Here is a 21,826-nt window from a genome sequence, read left to right as displayed (position 1 = left end):
TGAGCTCCTACCCTAACTGCAAACTCAAAAACCGTTTTAAGAACTCATTTGTTCCAACCTCCATCAAACTCCTAAACAATGCTGCTTAAGGCCGAAGATTGTGCAATAATTTTATAGTGCTTTTATTACGGTGATCTTTTAGCATGTGTTTTATGGTGTATATATGTGTTGTGTGCAATGTTATGGGATATGTGCAATACTGTTATGTAATAGTTGTTGGGATGGTAAGGCTGGTGATGTTTTGTCTGATGTCATTGTGGCTGTTAAAACATATATGGAGCAGTTGCTGAGTCCAAGACAAATTTCCCTAAGTGGGACAATAAAGTATATTGTATTGTACACATGAAATAATAATATTATTATTCCTTCTTTCCACTTTCCAGGTGTACACAGGATTGTTATTCCCAATCAAATGAAGGTATTTTATACATAATTTATATAACTGTGGATGTACTTTAACTATATATCTACTACATCTGCACAGTAACACAGACAGAACATACTCACTCAACATAATAAATAATCAACCTCTGATATTTTCAAGAAGTAGCTCAAAACTTATTTCTACTGTCTTGCTTTTAATTCATTCAACCTTTTATCTCCTTATGATTTTGACCTCTTTTTAGTGTTTTTTGTTTGTTTTTTAATACATTTTCTTATAAAGCACCTGCATTTTATGTTATGAAAGGTGCTATTTTAAATGTAGTTTATAATTATAACAGCATTTACATGGCAGTATTGTCTGTTTGCTCTCCAGAAGTACTTCATTGTGATGCAGAGTGTGTTTTACCCGGATGAGAGGATCAATATTAGGTACATTCTCTCTGTTCTTCTTCAGTGTGTTTGGGTGTGTGATATGTTATATGGGTGTATGAAAGCTGTGATGTTTTTCTGTTGTATAGATTTGACATGAAAGGCTGTGAGGTGGGCAGATGGACTAACCCTGACACAGGAGGGGAAAACGTCATTAAAGTGCTGAAGGACAATAACTTTGAAGGGCAGCATATTGAATTAGGTAAGTGTCCTTCTCTCCAGCACTCACTTACTCTTCTTATTACTGTAGTCACACGAATGATGCTATAAAGCTACTGTATGTGAATTAACCCTCCTGTTGTCCTCGAGTCAAGGAAGGAAGGGAGGAAGAAAGAAGGAAGGGAGGGAGGGAGGGAGGAAGGAAGGGAGGGAGGGAGGGAGGGAGGAGGGAGGAAGGTAGGAGGTAGGGAGGAAGGGAGAAAGGTAAAGAGGAAAGAAGGAAGGGAGGAAGGTAGGGGGAAGGAAATAAAGACAGAAGGAGGGAGGGAGGAAAGGAAGGAAGGAAGGAAGGAGGGAAGGAAAGAAGGAGGAAGGAAGGAAGGAAGGAAGGAAGGGGGATGGAGGAAAGAAAGAAGGAAGGGAAGAAAGAGAGAAGGAGGGAGGGAGAGAGGGAGAGAGGACAGACGGAAGGAAGGAAGGAAGGAAGGAAGGAAGGAAGGAAGGAAGGAAGGAAGGAAGGAAGGAAGGAAGGAAGGAAGGAAGGAAGGAAGGAAGGAACGAACGAACGAACAGTCAAAACACACGGGGTCAATTTAACCCGGGAGGACGACACAAAGGTTGAATGTTTCAGCTGCAGAATAAATGTGAGTCAGGTTTGCTCAGTGAGTGTAAAGACACGTTAAATGGAAATGTGTGTGTGGTTGTTGCAGGTCAAGAGAAAAGCTGGTTTGCTGATCAAATGAAAGCGGATGCTGCTTTCCTTCAAGAGCTGAATGTGCTGGACTACAGTCTCCTGCTGGCCCATCAGCCTCTGCACCAAGATGAGCTGGATGGGAAACACTCTTTGGCAGACCTTGTAATTCGTACGACAAAGTAGGTTTTATATCTTTTGAACAAGCACAAAACCAGTTTCTTTGCAATAGTGTCTTATTTTTTTAATCTTTGTATTGGTTCATTGTGCTATCAAAGGAAATACAATAACTTGCTTTCTTGCTTAGAGTTACATTCAAAGAGAAACGCCACAATTTTTATGTCTGCTAATTGTGAAGTTAGAGCTAGAAAGCTATTACCCAGGAGTGTATGATACTGGCAGACTTTTTGTGTTTTGTGTTTTTTTGTTTTATTTGTTGCAGATGGGTGAGGTTGAAGTGTTGGGTGTTTGGGTTATGTTTCATGTGTGTTCTGCCATGGTTTGGTGTGTGTTAGTTTGCAAGGAAGAGGATTGTTTAACTGGGTTTTGTTTTTGTGTTTTAGCTTGTACTGATTTTCCTTTCTTTGCTCATTGACACACCTGTCCTGCATCAGCCTTGTCAGCCCTGCAATGCTCCTTGCCTGTTCCCCATTCCCTCGTTAGTGTAGTTTGTATTTAAGCCCCTAGTTTTCAGTTCAGTCTTTGTTTGATCTTTTGTTCTGTTTCTTTAGTCTGTTTTGCTCAGAACAACAAGCTTTTGTTTCTCAAAGAGGAAAGAGGTTTATTCAGCCTCACTCAGCCTGCAGTCTTTGCACTTGGGTTCACTTGCCTAACAAATCATAATACTCTTCATGTTACTGAAAAGCATGTAAGAAAAATGGAAAAATAAGAGATGAATATGAGGAAGTCCTGCCTCCTGTGGGGCAATGCTACAATTTTCCAAGTTGGCAAAGTTTCTCAGCAGCACATCAGTGGTCTGCAACGTGAAGGAAGTTGAACATATCTGGGGTCTTTTTGTTACTCTCACTGAGCCCAACATTGGCCATCCAGATAACCTGTGCTACAAAGCTTGCTGTCAACCAGCTCAGTCAACTCTGGGTTTTCTAGCTATGAGGACATGTGACAGATGTAGGAGTGACATCATCAGAAACATGAAGTACTTCATATGAGATTAAACAGTTATACCAAGTAGCTGCAGAAAAGGTCTATGTTAGTGAGAGTAAAACATCATATTCAACAAAGTGAAATGTAAACAACAATCTGTAATCACACAACATAATAAGAAGAAGATGTAGAAACACTTTAACAATGAGGACACTTTGTGGCACATCATAGGGGTTCAGACATGTTTGCAGCGCCCCTACTACATAGTTTGTTCAGCAGCAGGCCTACACCTGTGTGAGAAATGCTCCTGCACACAAGTGTTGAATCCACAGTATTTCTGATGAGAACTGAGGTCTGCTGCTTTTCAGTCACTGTCAAATCATTTCTATTGAAGAATTTGATGATTTGCTTTCTCCAACTCCTCCAGAGTCAAGGCATATGCAGCAATAGAGAGGGATTCAAACAGGATTTAAATAGTATTTTCATTATATAAAATCTTTTATATCAACTGTACAAACTAAGTCATATAATCCAACTATTAGAGAACTTAGTTTTGCAGGCAGGGATCCAATATCTGATACCTGCATCTCATACATCCTGGACACACTGAATTAAATTCCAGCCCTTGTGACAAAAATTAATTATCTGATGATGTTCTGTGGATTCTTTTTTGTCTTTCTTGTAGGTCTGTGGACTTGCAAGACAGTCCCACTGGATCGGACCCCACCAGCACTCCATTACTGGAGCCGAGTGCAGGTCAGGTGGTACTAGATACTACAGACTGTGGGTCAGAACAGCCACAGGGAGCAGCGGAGGCAACTGGTGAAGGGATCCCCCTCCAGGAAATAAACAGCCTTCCAAAAGAAACCAACACTGACTCAGAGCTGCAGGAATTCGCCGAACATCATCGCCGGCTACTGCCTAACTGCAAAAATGGCATTCATGTGATAGACGGGCCAGATCGCCGCTACTTTGTCGGCATTATTGACATTTTTACTGTTTACGGTATGAAAAAAAGACTGGAGAACATATGGAAAAACATCCGCTTCCCAGGCAGAGCTTTTTCCACAGTCAGCCCCCGAAAATACTCACGCAGGTTCTGCCAGTGGATACAGGAACGCACTTTCTAACTAAATGCAGAAAACATCCATCATTGATATGCATGGCACTTACCCAGTTCCAAGTGTCCACTGGCTGGAAATCAATAGGCATAGTTCCTAAATGTCTTTTCCATAAGAGACTTTCTTATGAAACTTACTTTCTCTCCATTTTGAAAAGGCCATACTGGTAACTGTTTTATTAAAGGTTATTTTTAAACATTTGTAAGTGTGACTGTGTTGCATGATTTTGGAGAGAAATATATTCCACTCTCTTGCCTTGTTGCCCTAAATGATTTATTGAGGATCGTAAGTGGAGTTAATTTATATAGCATCTTTCTAGTCTTCCAACCAATCAAAGCATTCTTACACTAAATGCCACATTCACCCAGAGGCTGCCATGCAGTCAAAGCATTATACTTTCATTGTGAGGACTTCTTTTATTAATAAGGAGCAATATATTCTGCAAAGTAACTGAAGTCAAACGTTTTTTTTGTTTGAAATTTGTTGGTTTTTGTAACATTGTCTTTCATAAGTGTGTGTATCCTTACATGCATTTAGGGAATTAAAAAGGGTTAAAAAGTGTCTTATGGTACAGGTTAGAATATACAACCATGTCTGTTTCCTTTTATTTTCATCTATTTATTGAGTATATATTTATTTTCCTCTTTAATCCTAATGGGTAGTTTATTTTATTTCCACAAAACATTCCCAAATGCAAAATGTATTGCAAGGTTGTGGGATTGCATTATGTAAAAACATTTCACAAAATTTATTAAAACAGTATTCTGTATTATAGTGAGGTGTAGTACCTCAGTGGGACCAATAAAATATAATAAGCACTTATGAATTATTATAACATTACTACGAGTATAATCTGTCAGCATCAAGTCAAACACAACTTACTATTGCAGCATCGGGTAAAAAATAAAAAATACAAATTTTAAAGTAGCACAAGTGCTTGAACTTCACTTAAACTGATTTAATTTGATTATTTTAGGTGGGCCTTTTATTTAGGTGTCTAAAATTTATTTTGCTGCTGGCCCCATCCACAGGAGTGCTGGTCCAAACTGGGAGCTTCTAGTGTAAGAAATACACTAACTATGGTACACTAAGTACCTCATACAATCCCACTTCAAGAAATACGAACCATCCCTTTTAAAACTACAATTAACTGACATCTTTACATTAAAAAAAAACTAAGGCATAGGTGGAAAGGAAGAGATGGTCATAGGCTATTGTCAAATTAAACACTCCACAGAATAGGACCTACTGGACTACACGCTGTAAATGGAGAACTGTCAAACATGTACTGATAGATTACAACATGTATGATGAAGAAAGAAGGGTATTAATATCAGTAGTAGTAGTAGTAGTAGTGTTTATTCAGTCATCACATCACAACACAAACAGAAAAGTACTTACAGTATACAATAAGTATATAGATTCTAAATAACAGCACAAAGTAATTAATGTATAATGTTAATGACTGAAAAGGTAAAGGCAGAAGCATAATGCTTATATGCCTATCCTATAATATATATAATATCCCACATTAAATTAAGCTACCCACCAAAAAATGATGAAAATGAGAGAAAAAGAAAAGAAAAACGTATTTTGATATGTAACTCTCAAGAATAGCCCTATAATCTCTTCGTTTGAAAATCAATAGTGAGTTACACAACCTTATTCCAAAGTTTAACCCCAACAACAGAAACACTCCTCTCCTTTTAATCACTTTTTTGGCTTTTGGAACAGTAAACTTACAAACATCTCTTAAACCATATTTACACTACCGGCTCCAGCAGTGACTTTATTTTAGCTCTCTACATTATTTGCATTATTTATAAATAAACCAAGTCATTGAATTTTAAAACACTAAATTACTAAATTGATACTAAATGATGGAAAACACGTTATTACGCTGGGGAATCTGCTGGGGAAAAGATAAATATTCTAATTAATAACATGAGAATAACAGAAACAATAGAGATTTTTCTTCTGCTAAACTGCAGTTCCAATTGTATTCCACTAGATGGCGGTAATGAGCCTTTAAACTGGTTTGCCATTAAAACTCAGAGGAGAAGAGGAAGAAGAAGAAGCATGAAGAGGAAGTCAGTTTCTTTGTTGTGTTTTTGTTTGTGAGCTGTTAACATGGATGTGAGCCAGACATCATACTGCACTGTGCTGGATAAAAACAGTCAGTGTCAATTCATTTGCTACACGTGCAGAAAAAACGGCGCGTTCAACATTTGGTGAGCAGATGGTTTGAGTCAATAACGTTAAACCAGTCTCCATTTAAAAAACCTGCTAGTTTATGTTTACGGTACTTAATCAGAAACTGGCTTTTTGTTCTTTGTTGTGAGATTTAGATCATAAAAAACAGAAGCACATTGAATTATTATGACATCAGCATGCAGATAATCCGCGAAGCAGCGTAAAAAACCCTCAAAACGCAAGAAATGTGGGGTCAGACTTTATGTTGAGTCAGTAGAGCCAGTGCTAATATAAAAGGTCACATTTGATCTAACATACGTTTCTTTAGTATATGAACAGTGAGCCGAATTAAAGAGAGACCCCTAAAGAAAATAATGAGGCCAACAATTCTACTTTTACTTAAATGTACGTTTCCCTGTATGTTAGTTAGCTTGATATTTCTAGATATTTAAATGGACTCAGGCTCACAATTCACCCAGTAGATACCCTGACACTTACAGTAGCCTGGACACAATAATATGAACACATACAATGTCTCTCTTTCCTAAATACTTAATATTTTTACTTTCAGACCATATTTGGACATGTTATGCACACTTATAATTACTATGGAGACCATGTACTGAATGCATAGATGTTTAAAGGTGAAATGCGCAACACTGACACCAAGTGTTTAAAATGGGTACTGCATGACCAAATTCAAAATATTAGAGCAAGGGTGTCAAACCAGCTGGGCCGGACCAGTAATACCATTGCATAATAACCTATAAATATGCAATATACATCATATAACTTTATTATTATTATTATTATTATTATTATTATTATTATTATTATTATTATTATTATTATTATATTATTATAATAAGCCATCTATTTACAAAACCAGTTAACAGTCTGAGATGATTTAAGAAATGTCTCAGGGATTTTTTTTTGATTATTTTGCACAGAAGCTGTCGATGCATGATATACAATATGTCAATGGTTTAAATATGTTAATGTATATCTCAGAACTGTATTCTGGTCAGGGTGCAAAAACCTGTGAAGCAGCAGAAAAATTTGAGTGACTTTTTATTCTTTGCTAAATTATCCAGGGGGCCGGATTGGACCCTTTAGCAGGCCGGTTCTGGCCTGCAGGCTTTATGTTTGACATCACTGTATTAGAGAGTTGTCTCTCCAGTATTTCAGTTTAGCATGTTTCTTTAATCTCTGATGATATATCATGGCCACTGTATGAGTTAGTACAGTAATATATTAAATGTTGGACCTCTTGGACATGTATTGACAAGTGTGACAATTTAATGTGTGTCGAACTATTTTCATCATCATGTTCTTGTTTATCTGCTGCAGTTTGACAGATGCTGCAGATGTTTGGAGCATGGAGTACACCGAGGACCAGCTGAAACAGTTTGTAGGTTTCACTTGCAGTCCTCCATGATTTTCACTCATCAGTGATGGATCTCTGGCTGTGGTTTTAACTTTGTGTGTTTTTTTAGAGACAGAAGTTTGCCTTGAAATCTACAGAGGATTACACCCTAAAACTCAGGTTAGATTACAATCTGTCCTCCTCTCAAACGTCTCTGTATAACTTGTTGTAATTCAGTGCTGCCAGTTTGTGTGTGTGTGTGTGGGGTTTGTCTTAGGCTACTTTTGGGAACAATAGGAAATTAATGTAAGTCTATATAATGTCACCTAGGACAACACTTGTGTGAGAGAGAGAGATGTGATGACGACCATCCTTGGGTAATGGAGGCTGAATGTTCCTCTGTGTGTCCCGCAGGTCGGCCTGTGGTAGCGGGGATGTGTCTGTTGTGATGCATGAAAGCAGTGCAGAGCTCCATGTGGGCTCCGGTCCTGCTGCCCTGAGTGTGACCCTGCTCAGGCTGGACGGCCCACAGGCAACAGAGGAGCTCAAGGAGCTGCTGTTCAGGATGGCAGACAGCCTCGCTCAGCTTGACAGTGAATGTACGTTGTTCATGTGACTCATTGCAGTTTCACATTGTAGGAGTCTGTGAGTTAAAGGAGTTTATGCTGACTGTGCGTTGTCATTCCCTCCAGGTGGATCCCCCTCCGTCAGTCCAGTGAAAAATCACCAAAGGCGGGCAACAGGTACAGTGCAGAGCTCAGACAGACTACTTCCAGGAGAAATGAGTTAGGACTCACTGTGTGGTGTCTCTGAACTGTACTATGTTGAGACTCTGTCAGAGGTGATGTTACTCTGCCTCACCTGTGTGGTAAATGAGCTGCAGAGTAAAACAGCTGCTTTTTACATTTTGGCCAAAATCATTCCACACACAACTTCTCAGCTGCTTCACTGGTTATCGAATCAGCACAGCTTTGCTAACTACTGTCCTTCATTTTCATTTTGTCAAATAGGTCATAAAGGGTCAAGCTGATCCTCAGCTGGTCTGATGCATTTTGAATTTGAAATGGTCATGAACACTGAGCCTTACACTCAGTACATGCTGTTGACTCTAATGCTGGCATCAGCTTCATTTGAAGAACTTGCATATTGCAGCTTTAAGTAGTCAGTGCATTAATAATGAAGATAGTTATACAGACGTTCCAGTTCTGTTAGATGCATGATAACCACATAATGTGCCATTATTGACAGAATGTATAAATGCAGCAGGACACAGGATGTAGATGTGAATATGAACATCGGTGTGGGAACAGTAGTTTGACAAAATTACTCAATGTTACTTTCAATGCAGAAATATTGTAAAAAATCAATCCAAATACAGAAAGATAGATATTTTATCAGCTGCAGAGTTGAAGTTTTGATGGTTTTGTTGGTGGTTCGATTCTACATCTTTTTCAGGATTTGAACCCCGACAGCAGCAGAATTGTGCTCCTTCAGTGACGGTGAAGAAACGACTTCCAGGCGCTTCGCTCATCAACCCAGGAACCAAAAAGTAAACGTATACTCTGATTACTTTCTGTCAGTTCTCACATTATTCTGAGCTCTGAAAGAAAACCAACAGCTGTTCGTTGTTTTTCGCAGGAAGCGTCAAGCGACCGGTGTGGCCTTCGATGATGACGACTGATCGTAATGACACAGATGTGATCTTTCACTGCTGCTGCTCAACCTGCTTTTTAATCCACTAACACAACAATATGAACTTTAAAATTGTTTTTTAAATGACAGCTTGATAAAAATCTGTTTGGTACAGAGACAGTTTTTATGGTATATGACGTCAATCACAGTGATCAAACTATCATTGTAAATTATTTTAAATGTCAGTGTTGTATGTATGTACCCCCCCCCACCCCCACCCATGATATTTATATTTTATATGAAGCTGAATTTAATCTCGTCTGGAAATGAAATGAAGAATAAATTGTATTAAACATGCTCACATTGAATCTGTGTGATAAGAAGGTTTTACAGCTGAACAGTGAGAACTCACATTTTTAAATATACAATTTTTAAATTCAATAAAATCAAATTTTTTTGACAAAGTTTCAGTTGTCACGTGTCGAGCTTGTTCATGTCGTCTGTGATAAATGGTAGAAATAAAAATAATCCCATGTCTACGACTCGAGCTGGTTGTGTGAGGATGAAAACATTCAATCTAACACCAGTTTTAAATCAGTTAAATTTGGGTTTGATAACATGGCCTCATAAATAAGTGGAAAGTGGAATATTGGGACATATGTGTGTATCTGTTGAAATTTCTACTTGGATGTTGATGTGAACATTATTAACAAATTGGAAGCTTGTCATTACAACAACTAGGATACAGCATGAATGCAGCAAGAGCCTCAGAGCTCATTGCAGTCAGTCGGAGGAGCTGATTTATTGGATTAAAATACTAAAAAGTGAGCTCCATGATCAGGAAAACATCATCGTCTGAGTGCTGCTTGTACTGGTAGCTGTGTGAACAATAATATTATTACGTCATGTTTTGTTACAGTCATGTTTAAGAGTTTTTTCTGCAGCACAACTGATGGTATCAAACACATTTAGAAGACAAGAAATTTCACTAATGAACTTTTGACGAGGTGCACCTGATCATTGAAAACGGTTCTGAGGCAAGATGTCACTTCCTGCTCATTAACTGGTCTTCATAAACACAGAAGGTGCACTTTCTTCAGACCAGGAGAAGGCTGATCTGAGGGTGATTAGATGAAATATAAACTGAGAGACTGAATGTAGAGAGATAACATTCATTATGCTGTGTGGTTATTTTTATCTTTGTCATTCACAGAGGAGTCAATGATTTATTGTGCTGTAAATATTGTTTTTACTTTATGCTGAGTCACACCTTTTCAGTCAGTTTTGACATTAGGGCTGCAAACTAACTATTGATTACATTTCTGAGATATCAATACTGAATTACTGATATAAATGCTGCAAAGAGCAGCACAGCTGTAGTAGAAGAAATGAAGAAAACCCCTTGAATGAGTTGAGTGATCCTGTATCTGCTGTCTGTGAGTTCTCTGTAATCTCAGTATCAACACATTCTGCTGAGAGGTGAAGGTGAGCACAGCTTCAGTTTGTGCAACAAAACACACAAAGTACAATCAGGGATTTTATTTTTGGTAATAAAAATATTCAAAATATATACAAATGATTGACTTACTATATACACACAGTAATAATTTAACAGAACAGGAGAGCACTTATTGTGTTTACATGATAATCAGAGTCAGAAAGAGCTTTTTTACCACGTAGCTTTAAACATACAAGGAATTTGCTTTGGTGTTGTGATGCAGAACAGTCAAGATATAGAAATACCAGGTGATATAACTATATTATTATATTATTATAAATACAGTATAAGAAGTATAAAGGTATTACAGCAGCTGTACAGCAGCTCTACATGGTGGATGTTGTGTGGAGACTCGTTGAGCTCTGAGTATTAGTTTGACTGGAAGTCGTCGTCATGCTCACAGCTCCGTTCTTCCTGTGCCTGAATCAACACATGACATTGCACTATTAGTATAAAGCAGCAGAGATGTGAAACATTCACAGCACTATTTCATCTTGAAGACACTGAACATGAACTCTGTTCTGTTGTCTGAAGTTAGTGAAGTGCAGCTGATCTTACTTGTTCATGTTTTTCAGAATGATTCTTCCCAGCGGTGACTTTGGATTCACACACTTCTGTTTATCTGCTGTTGTTGTGATACTGTGAGAGAAGAAAGAGGCGCGTTAGAGAGGAGCTGAGCAATGCAGGAGAATGACATGTCCATAAATGTGCTTTAATTCAGCTCATGAACTTACATAATCTCTGTGTTTAGACAGAAGATACTTGGAAGGTGAACGACTGGCTCCCCCTTGATGAGCTTTATGCTGATCCGGCCCACAAAATCTTTTGAACACCTGCATCTTTTAGAAGTGTCTGATTGTCCTGCAGGAAGAAAAGACACAACCTTATTAGCTGCTGATCACTTTTATGTCATTTAACAGACTTCACATGTCATGACGATCACGGAGCACTAACCTTGTACATAGAGGACAAACAGGCAGCTGAGAAAGGCGATGACGGCTGACTTCATGGTTGTGTCTGTAGAAAGCTGCTGGCTCACACTCCACTGTCTTCCTTCAGTCTGGACTTGTGATGGTTCAGCTAACAGGATTTCTCTCTTTTATAGAGTAGCAGCCACACAGGGCTGCTGTGCTGCAGGACGCGAGAGTTTCACTTTCTCTGCTTCTTCCTGTTTCCTAGAATCACTCACACTTCTGATCCAGAAACGTTGGCTCAGACAATCATTCTGCAGAGTAGCTCCTTTCTAATCCTGCATACTTTGAGTGAATTCATTAGATTTATTAGTATTCAGCTCCTGTTCTCATTCAGTGATTGAGTGGAGAGTATTCCTTTATTCAATTTAGTCAATATGGTACAATAATTTTCCCAGAATGACTCACACTTGTTATTCAGAGACTTTGGCTCAGACAATCATTCAGCAGACTGTCTCCTTTCCAATCCTGCATACTTTGAGTGAATTCATTAGATTTATTACATGAATTCATTCATTATACTTGCATACAGTATTGTCATTCATTGAACCACTGAGCACTGGAGGTTCTCAACTTTTTGTGGCTTCATTGTGACGCCTTAAAAGAAACTGTTGACCTTTGACATCAGATGCAGATTTTTACTGTCAGCTGTGTGTGGCCAGTTTAACCACAGAGTTTCATTCTTTTACAATATTTTTGTAAAATACCAAATCTGGCTTTTGGGCCAATCACAGCACTGAGACAGCACTAATCACGGTTGTAAACAACTTCAGGTCCAATATGGATATGAACAAACTGAATGATTTTAGGCAGACGTCAAAGCCTGATTGGCCTTTCTGGTTCTGCTTTTAATTGGTTTAAATCTTATCTTACTACTTCTAAAAGTAGTTAAATTAATTTTGGTGTTCTTATATCTATTTTATTTCATCTTTGGCTCTTAATGTTTCATTTACTTTTCATCTACTGTTTTCTTTTTGTTTTCACACCTCTGCTATTATCTTATTGTGCTTTTAATTTGCAAATTGATGAGATTTAAGAGAAGTTTCCTTAGTTCATGTTTTTATTGTGTGAAGAACTTTGTGTTACATATTGTTTGTATGAAAAGTGTTACACAAATAAAGTCTCAATGATTTACTGAATGAATTACATCACCATTCAAATATTGCTCTGCTTGACCAAATTACAACAAACGTACATTTGTGCTGAATAAGCTGCGTGAAAGTGCAACATGGGTCAATATTTGTACTTTCTCTTGTCTTAATCTTTCCTCTTTCTTGTAAATTCCTCGATGAACTGATGCCACTCTGTGTGTCTGCTGTCTCCTTATTGGACAATAATAATAGATGAATCATCGACCTAGCAGTGTTTTTTATATTATTCTCTTTATATCGTTCCTCTTTCTTGTAAATTCCTCTCCTCACAGTAGCATTGCTCAACAGGATGTAGGGCTGTTTGGTATATGGACATGTGTGGACTTACTGTGTGAGTCTGATCTGTGTCTCTGCACCATGTGATACTGATGTCACCGCCTCCAGCAGCCAATCAGACAGTCAGAAAATGTGCCATCTTTGGACCTGCTTGCATGTGACGCAGTAATACTGACTGATTGCTGAGGTCGTGAGTTTTTCCACCTGAGATAGTCTGACAGTAAATGTCCACTACACCTGAATTTACTTTAATTCCCTTTCAGATTTCTGAGTATCAGCAGTTACACACTTTGTAGACTTTGCTAATAATTAAAGAAGGTGTAGAGCAATGAGTCAGCAAACAGCATACGACTGTAGTAACTTTTGTTCATACATGAATGTTACGAAAATTCTCTTTCAAGAAGGCACAGAGTCGCTGGAATACCAATAAAACAAAAGGTTTATTTCTCTTGCAGCAAGGAGACAAGTCATTCAGCAGCACAGTACAAGAATCATGAGTTGTCTGTCTTTATTTTCTTCGGCTACTCCTTTATAGGGAGAGAGGTATGCACAATTTGTGGAGGGGCTTTTCTATTTGGATGCCTGAAGACTGTCTTCTCTCCCCCATGCAGACCAAAAGAAACACCAGCTATAGCAGACAAGACAATGATGTGAAGCACCTGAGCTTTATATCCTTGACTAACAAGAGCAGTATGACTTCATACAATGTGTTCTTTTAACAAGGATATATAAGCATTTTTCTTACAATGAACTACATACAATCAACAAGTTATTTCACACACAGAAAAAGGATTGATCAAATGTCACTCTGAAATGACAAAGACTGGATCAGGCAGCAGAGGAAAGGATTCCCAAATCTGTCCCGATCACAGGAAAAACCTTCTCTGGTGCAAAGACCAGAACCTCAGTCTGTTCAGCATTGAGCTGTAGAAAACTAGCTTCTGTCCAGTTATTAATAGCTTTAAGACAGTCTAGGAGCCTCGTAAACCTAAAAATCTCACTAGATTTGAATGAAAAGTGTATTTGTGTATCGTCTGCATATAAATGATAAGCAACATCAAGTCTGTTTATGATCTGTCCCAAAGACAGTAAATATTAAACAAATAATATGGAACCATCATCAGTATCAGCTAATGTAAAAGTATAGAAACAACAAATGGTTGAGTTTATCATTTTAATGTGTCATTGTGCTGTCTAGTAGAATGTGCTCATTACTATAGTCTAGAAGTTTACTGCTACTTCTTTGCTTTGATCCATGTCAGGATAAGATAGAAGTTGTGAGTTTTGGGATGTGTGGATGTTTGACTGCTGCTTGTACCCTTTATGTGTAATTTAACAGGTAGATTCTTGATGTGTTGATGAAGAAGGAAACCACCGCTGACACGTCTCAGTTGTATATTTTAAAGGTTTTATTACAAAGAGATCAGTGTCACATGTCCAATCTGAGAAAGTCCTGGCCTGGAACTTCTCTCTCTCCTATTCTTACAAGACTATATATATAGTACCCAAAACAAAACTCCACCTTCTATACAGATGGTCAGTCAAGAGACACAGCCCTGACTCCTCATTTATGACTAGCTTTAAACAAATGGTCAGTCTGGAGAAATAGCCTCTGGCCTGTCCTTTAGGGCTAACTTTTAACCTTTAACCTAAGTAAACATCTGCTTTTGGAAGACATACAAGACAAAGACATGACGTCTCAAGTTATCACAGGATAAGGGCAATCCAGACAATACACCCTTTATGTCTGTGTCTCCTGAGGAATGCTCATGTTAACTACATTAAGAGGTCTGATGGTTCAAAGGTTTGGAGTCTAGGAAAGAGCCGGACATGTTTATATGCAAATGTATTTCTTTGTGGCTATTTGCCATTGGCTGCAGTCATATAGGTTGACATGTCTGACCAATCACAGATCAGTTTTTGTTCCTTCAGAGACTTTAATAGGTTTTTTCTTTGCTTGTGGAGATGAACTGATGCCACTCTGTGTGTCTGCTGTCTCCTTATTGGACAATAATAATAGATTAATCTTCGACCTAGCAGTGTTTTGTATATTATTTCAACTTTGTTTTAGTGTTTTCAGCAGGCGGTGAGCTCCGGTCCTCTGAAATGATGCCAACGCGGAAGTAACTTAAAACTGCATTCTATCAAAAGGCCACCAGGGGGCGACCATTTTGGTGTCAAAAGGACTTCCGTCTCTATACAAGTCAATGGAGAATTCACCAACTTCTCACTTGATTTCTAACCTCAGTAAACGTTTTCAAAATGTGTTTATGGTCTCAATCGCTAGTTTAAAGCCTTCTTCAATGCAGTATGATGTTCATTTGGGACATTTTGGGCTCCCTGATTTTATATGTGACGATAAAGCAGGGTATGCATTAGGGCGTGGCTACGTGGTGATTGACAGGTTGATTGGTTCACAGGTTCAGGAGGGCGGACAGATAGACTGCAGGAAATAGCCGTGAGTTTTATGGTTATAGTTAGTTAGTCGTAACAGCTAACTTGGTTAGCATCACCAGGTTGCCGATGTAGACCGTGGTAGATCCAGCACTCGCAACCTCCCCCGCTCCGCCTCTTGCTCCTCCTGATGCCCATATAAGTAGAATCCCTATTTTTATTTTTCCCAGCATGCACCAGACATTTTCAAGATGGCGCTGCTCAGATCCGGAACTATTGGCCTCCGAGCAGCAGCCCACAAACCAATGGGTGACGTCACGGATGTTACGTCCATTTCTTATATGTCTATGATTTTCAGACAATTTTCATGCCTCTGATTAAGAAACATGCCGGACTCATTGTGTTGGATGAACCTGAACTCATATCAGTATCAATAAGAGATGTGCTCATCAGGTTTCATTCATTGTGTTTCATTTGCTCTGCAGGGTAGCGCAGAGATTAGTTCTCCAGGTCACGAACATCACAGCCTCCATCACCAACAATGAGCTGAGGCTGAGCAGCAACAAGAGGTGACACATACTATACATGTATACAGTGGCTTCTTTGACACATCTAACATATAAAAGATAACACTTCTGTTTATTACATAATTCAACGTATTATTTCGTAATTGTGATGTCAGTGTTTTTCTACAATGTAGAAAATAGTTTAAATAGTTTAGGTTGATAATCAGCTGCACTAAATGTGTTTATTAGAGTAACATTGATTAATTACTCTGTGTGGTTATTTTTTATCATTGTCATTCACAGAGGAGTCAATGATTTATTGTGCTTTAAATATTGTTTTTACTTTATGCTGAGTCACACCTTTTCAGTCCGTTTTGACATTAGGGCTGCAAACTAACTATTGATTACATTTCTGAGATATCAATACTGAATTACTGATATAAATGCTGCAAAGAGCAGCACAGCTGTAGTAGAAGAAATGAAGAAAACCCCTTGAATGAGTTGAGTGATCCTGTATCTGCTGTCTGTGAGTTCTCTGTAATCTCAGTATCAACACATTCTGCTGAGAGGTGAAGGTGAGCACAGCTTCAGTTTGTGCAACAAAACACACAAAGTACAATCAGGGATTTTATTTTTGGTAATAAAAATATTCAAAATATATACAAATGATTGACTTACTATATACACACAGTAATAATTTAACAGAACAGGAGAGCACTTATTGTGTTTACATGATAATCAGAGTCAGAAAGAGCTTTTTTACCACGTAGCTTTAAACATACAAGGAATTTGCTTTGGTGTTGTGATGCAGAACAGTCAAGATATAGAAATACCAGGTGATATAACTATATTATTATATTATTATAAATACAGTATAAGAAGTATAAAGGTATTACAGCAGCTGTACAGCAGCTCTACATGGTGGATGTTGTGTGGAGACTCGTTGAGCTCTGAGTATTAGTTTGACTGGAAGTCGTCGTCATGCTCACAGCTCCGTTCTTCCTGTGCCTGAATCAACACATGACATTGCACTATTAGTATAAAGCAGCAGAGATGTGAAACATTCACAGCACTATTTCATCTTGAAGACACTGAACATGAACTCTGTTCTGTTGTCTGAAGTTAGTGAAGTGCAGCTGATCTTACTTGTTCATGTTTTTCAGAATGATTCTTCCCAGCGGAGACTTTGGATTCACACACTTCTGTTTATCTGCTGTTGTTGTGATACTGTGAGAGAAGAAAGAGGCGCGTTAGAGAGGAGCTGAGCAATGCAGGAGAATGACATGTCCATAAATGTGCTTTAATTCAGCTCATGAACTTACATAATCTCTGTGTTTAGACAGAAGATACTTGGAAGGTGAACGACTGGCTCCCCCTTGATGAGCTTTATGCTGATCCGGCCCACAAAATTGTTTAAACACCTGCATTTCTTAGAAGTGTCTGATTGTCCTGCAGGAAGAAAAGACACAACCTTATTAGCTGCTGATCATCTTTTATGTCATTTAACAGACTTCACATGTCATGACGATCACGGAGCACTAACCTTGTACATAGAGGACAAACAGGCAGGTGAGAAAGGCGATGACGGCTGACTTCATGGTTGTGTCTGTAGAAAGCTGCTGGCTCACACTCCAATGTCTTCCTTCAGTCTGGACTTGTGATGGTTCAGCTCACAGGATTTCTCTCTTTTATAGAGCAGCAGCCACACAGGGCTGCTGTGCTGCAGGACGCGAGGGTTTCACTTTCTCTGCTTCTTCCTGTTTCCTAGAATCACTCACACTTCTGATCCAGAAACTTTGGCTCAGACAATCAGTCTGCAGAGTAGCTCCTTTCTAATCCTGCATAATTTGAAGGCATTTATTAAAAGTCAAGTTATCCGATAATTATTGTGAAAACAAGGCGCTAAACTCTTCATTTGTTTAGTTTCATGAGATTTGACAGAATGGTGACAGCTCGAAGGAAAATCCATCATAAAGTGTGTTATAAGGTGTTTTCCTTGTTATTGATTCTACAGTGTGTGAACTCTACTGATGAACTCATACCTTCAGTTGTGTTGAGATGTGGTGATGAAGGCCATACCATTAGATTCACATCATTTTCATCCTGATCAAAGCATTCATGGGATGGAAGAGGTCAAACATTCAGACCTTTAATTTGTTACCTGTGTGTGTATATAATGAAATCATCATTCAACGTTTGCAGTGCATGACCAAACAAATAAAAACAAATGCATTAATCAATATGTGATGAATAAGCTGTTAAGCTGCAAAGTAAGTCAATATTGTTTCTTTCTCTTGTCTTGATCTTTCCTCTTTCCTGTAAATTCCTCTAATCACAGCAGCATTGCTCAGCAGGATGCAGGACTGTTGTGTTTATGTGTGTTGACATTTACTGTCAGACTTTATCAAATGAGATAGTCTCACAGTAAATGTCCACTACACATTTCACTTTAATTCCCTTTTCAGATTTCTGAGTATCAGCAGTAACTCACTCTGTAGACTTTGCTAATAATTAGAAACATTATTAAAAAGCATTTTATTGTGTCAAGCCGACTCAGAGACACAACTGCACACTTTTACCTGCAGGATTTATATATGTATATATTATAAAGATCTACTTTCTGGTCCCACAAAAACATCCTTTAATAACATGTTAGTCTGCTGTGTTTCCTGTATCATTGATCACATACAGGACTCATTGTGATGGATGAACTTTAATTCATATCATTATTACTAAGAGGTGTCCTCATCAGTTTAGACAGCGGGCTGACATGTTGTTAAAGGATCAGTTTGTTGATTGTATGAACAAAAGTTACTACAGTCGTATGCTGTTTGCTGACTCATTGTTCTACACCTTCTTTAATTATTAGCAGAGTCTACAGAGTGTTTACCTGCTGATACTCAGAAATCTGAAAGGGAATTAAAGGGAATTCAGGTGTAGTGGACATTTACTGTGAGACTATATCAGGGGGAAAAACTCACGACCTCAGCAGTCTCTCTCTATTAGAATGTTTCCTTTCTAATCCTGCATACTTTGAGTGAATTCATTAGATTTATTACATGAATTCATTCATTATACTTGCATACAGTATTGTCATTCATTGAACCACTGAGCACTGGAGGTTCTCAACTTTTTCTGGCTTCATTGTGACGCCTTAAAAGAAACTGTTGACCTTTGACATCAGATGCAGATTTGTACTGTCTGCTGTGTGTGGCCAGTTTAACCACAGAGTGATTTCATTCTTTTACAATATTTTTGTAAAATACCAATCTGGCTTTTGGGCCAATCACAGCACTGAGACAGCACTAATCATGGTTGTAAACAACTTCAGGTCCAATATGAATATGAACAAACTGAATTATTGTTGTGTTCTTCAGTTCCTGTTTCCATTCAGTGATTGAGTGGAGAGTATTCCTTTATTGTGTGAAGTCAGCTGTGTGAAAGTGCAAAAAGGGTCAATATTGTTACTTTCCCTTGTCTTGATCTTTCCTCTTTCTTGTAAATTCCTCTCCTCACAGTAGCATTGCTCAGTAACTTTTGTTCATATAACTACATACAATCAACAAGTCATTTCACAAACTGATCCTTTAACAACATGTCAGACCGCTGTCTAAACTGATGAGGACACCTCTTAGTAATAATGATATGAATTAAAGTTCATCCATCACAATGAGTCCTGTGTGTGATCAATGATACAGGAAACACAGCAGACTAACATGTTATTAAAGGATGTTTTTGTGGGACCAGAAAGTAGATCTTTATAATATATACATATATAAATCCTGCAGGTAAAAGTGTGCAGTTGTGTCTCTGAGTCGGCTTGAAACAATAAAATGCTTTTTAATAATGTTTCTAATTATTAGCAAAGTCTACAGAGTGTGTAACTGCTGATACTCAGAAATCTGAAAGGAAATTAAAGTGAAATGTGTAGTGGACATTTACTGTGAGACTATCTCATTTGATATAGTCTTACAGTAAATGTCAACACACATAAACACAGCAGTCCTGCATCCTGCTGAGCAATGCTACTGTGATTAGAGGAATTTACAGGAAAGAGGAAAGATCAAGACAAGAGAAAGTAACAATATTTAAGGGGCTTTCCTCATTTACAGCATTTATATCAGTAATTAGGGCCCGAGCGGCGACTGCAAGTCGCCTGGCGAAAGCCCTATTGAAATTGTAATGTTTATTATTATTATTATTATTCTTCCGACATTTCGTGCCCCAATTTCGCCCCTTTCCCAAATGCGAAAATGCTTATACTTTTGCACGGACGTCCGGCCTCATCCGAAATTCGATATTTTTGGGTGGTCGCACATGGTCGACGCAGAATGGCGGAATAGCGCCCCCTACAAAGTCCAAAAATGCCCATAGGGAATTTTGCTAACTTTGTCCTATGCTCACAAAATTCGGTACACATATGTATTATACCCACATATGCAAAAAAGCCTCTTGACCTCATGACCTCAACCCAACAGGAAGTCGGCCATTTTGGTTTTGATTTTTCCAGCCTAAAATTAACTCCTCCCACAGCGTTCGCCCGATCAAGTTCAAATTAGGTACGCAACATCTCCTGACCTAGCTGAGCTTAAGTTGTGCTCAACTAACTTTGGCGTGCTCGCCATGTACATACGAGTGGCTCTCACGCCCACATACTTCATCCAATCAGCTTCAAACTTGCTGGACATGATGATGGCTCCGCCCTGAACATCCCGATATATTAACTTCCCACGTAACTCATAGCGCCCCCCGGTGGTAACAGGAAGTGAACTTAAATTCATGAAAAATACATAGTTGACCCCATCAACTTCATTCCACTTCTAAAACATGCAGAACCAGTTGGTGAAGCTACATTATGAACACTGTGAAGCTACGAGTAATGGCGTCCCTGTGGGGGTGTGGCTACCATCAATTCCTCGCCATGAAAATACGTTTGGCTTTTTGATGGCTTTATTGAACACGTATCATCATGAAAATTGATACACAGGTCCAGGGTGGAGACCTCTTCCATCTGATAGGGGTGTCGCTCATGTCGCCCCCTAGTGGAAACAGGAAGTGCCATTTTTTGCATCAACATTGTCCGATTTCCACGAAACTTCACATGTGTGATGAGGGACTGACCCTGAACACACCTGCATGCATCCCATTACTGCCCCCTGGTGGATGAACCATCAACCTCTCATAACTCCTTCATGCTTTGTCCAATTCACTCCAAACTTCACATGACTGATGAGTGGCCGCCCTGAACACACCAGACCACACCAGACCATATGAGTAACTACCTGTGACTGCCCCCTACTGGATGAACGAAACATTGCATTTTTGGCCTCCTTTCAGATTTTTTCTCACTTTCTGCTTCACGCCACGCCTCAGGCCCCGCGGTGGCATGGGTGATCGAGGGCCCGCCATCGCCGCTTGCGGCTTTAATTCAGTATTGATATCTCAGAAATGCAATCAACAATTAGTTTGACCCACTTTGCAGCTTTACAGCTTATTCATCACAAATTGATTAATGCATTTGTTTTTATTTATTGGGTCATGCACTGCAAACGTTGAATGATGATTTCATTATATACACACACAGGTGACTAATAAAGGTCTGAATGCTTGACCTCTTCCATCCCATGAATGCTTTGATCAGGATGAAAATGATGTGAATCTAATGGTATGGCCTTCATCACCACATCTCAACACAACTGAAGGTATGAGTTCATCAGTAGAGTTCACACACTGTAGAATCAATAACAAGGAAAACACCTTATAACACACTTTATGATGGATTTTCCTTCGAGCTGTCACCATTCTGTAAAGTCTCATGAAACTAAACAAATGAAGAGTTTAGCGCCTTGTTTTCACATTCTTTATCGACTTTTAATGAAATCCCTCAAAGTATGAAGGATTACAAAGGAGCTACTCTGCAGAATGATTGTCTGAGCCAAAGTCTCTGGATC

General features: G+C 38.7%; 3 protein-coding genes across 3 annotated transcripts in view; all 3 read left to right on the top strand.

Annotated features, from left to right (window-relative positions):
• LOC133978633 (phosphatidylinositol 4-phosphate 5-kinase-like protein 1) overlaps positions 1-4,452 on the top strand; it is a 94,975-nt gene extending 90,523 nt beyond the window's left edge. Inside the window, exons 2-6 of the mRNA XM_062416925.1 lie at positions 382-418; positions 758-813; positions 903-1,015; positions 1,683-1,845; positions 3,453-4,452. Of these exons, the coding sequence (XP_062272909.1) occupies positions 413-418; positions 758-813; positions 903-1,015; positions 1,683-1,845; positions 3,453-3,897 (783 nt within the window). The 5' untranslated portion in view covers positions 382-412 and the 3' untranslated portion in view covers positions 3,898-4,452. The remainder of the gene's footprint in view (positions 1-381; positions 419-757; positions 814-902; positions 1,016-1,682; positions 1,846-3,452) is intronic.
• The window catches only part of LOC133979436 (uncharacterized), a 1,726,912-nt gene that overhangs the window by 957,496 nt on the left and 747,590 nt on the right, over positions 1-21,826 (top strand). The window lies entirely within an intron of this gene.
• paxx (PAXX non-homologous end joining factor) lies at positions 5,955-9,487 on the top strand. Its single transcript, XM_062416934.1, has 7 exons — positions 5,955-6,119; positions 7,432-7,492; positions 7,578-7,627; positions 7,862-8,046; positions 8,140-8,190; positions 8,903-8,996; positions 9,086-9,487. Exons 1-7 carry the CDS (start codon positions 6,019-6,021, stop codon positions 9,126-9,128), a joined length of 585 nt encoding a protein of 194 aa, XP_062272918.1. The 5' UTR covers positions 5,955-6,018; the 3' UTR covers positions 9,129-9,487.

This window comes from Scomber scombrus, chromosome 4 (assembly GCF_963691925.1).
Source record: "Scomber scombrus chromosome 4, fScoSco1.1, whole genome shotgun sequence".
Taxonomy (NCBI): domain Eukaryota; kingdom Metazoa; phylum Chordata; class Actinopteri; order Scombriformes; family Scombridae; genus Scomber; species Scomber scombrus.
Note: the sequence above shows the minus strand (reverse complement) of the source record. Positions and strands in the feature narration are given on the sequence as shown.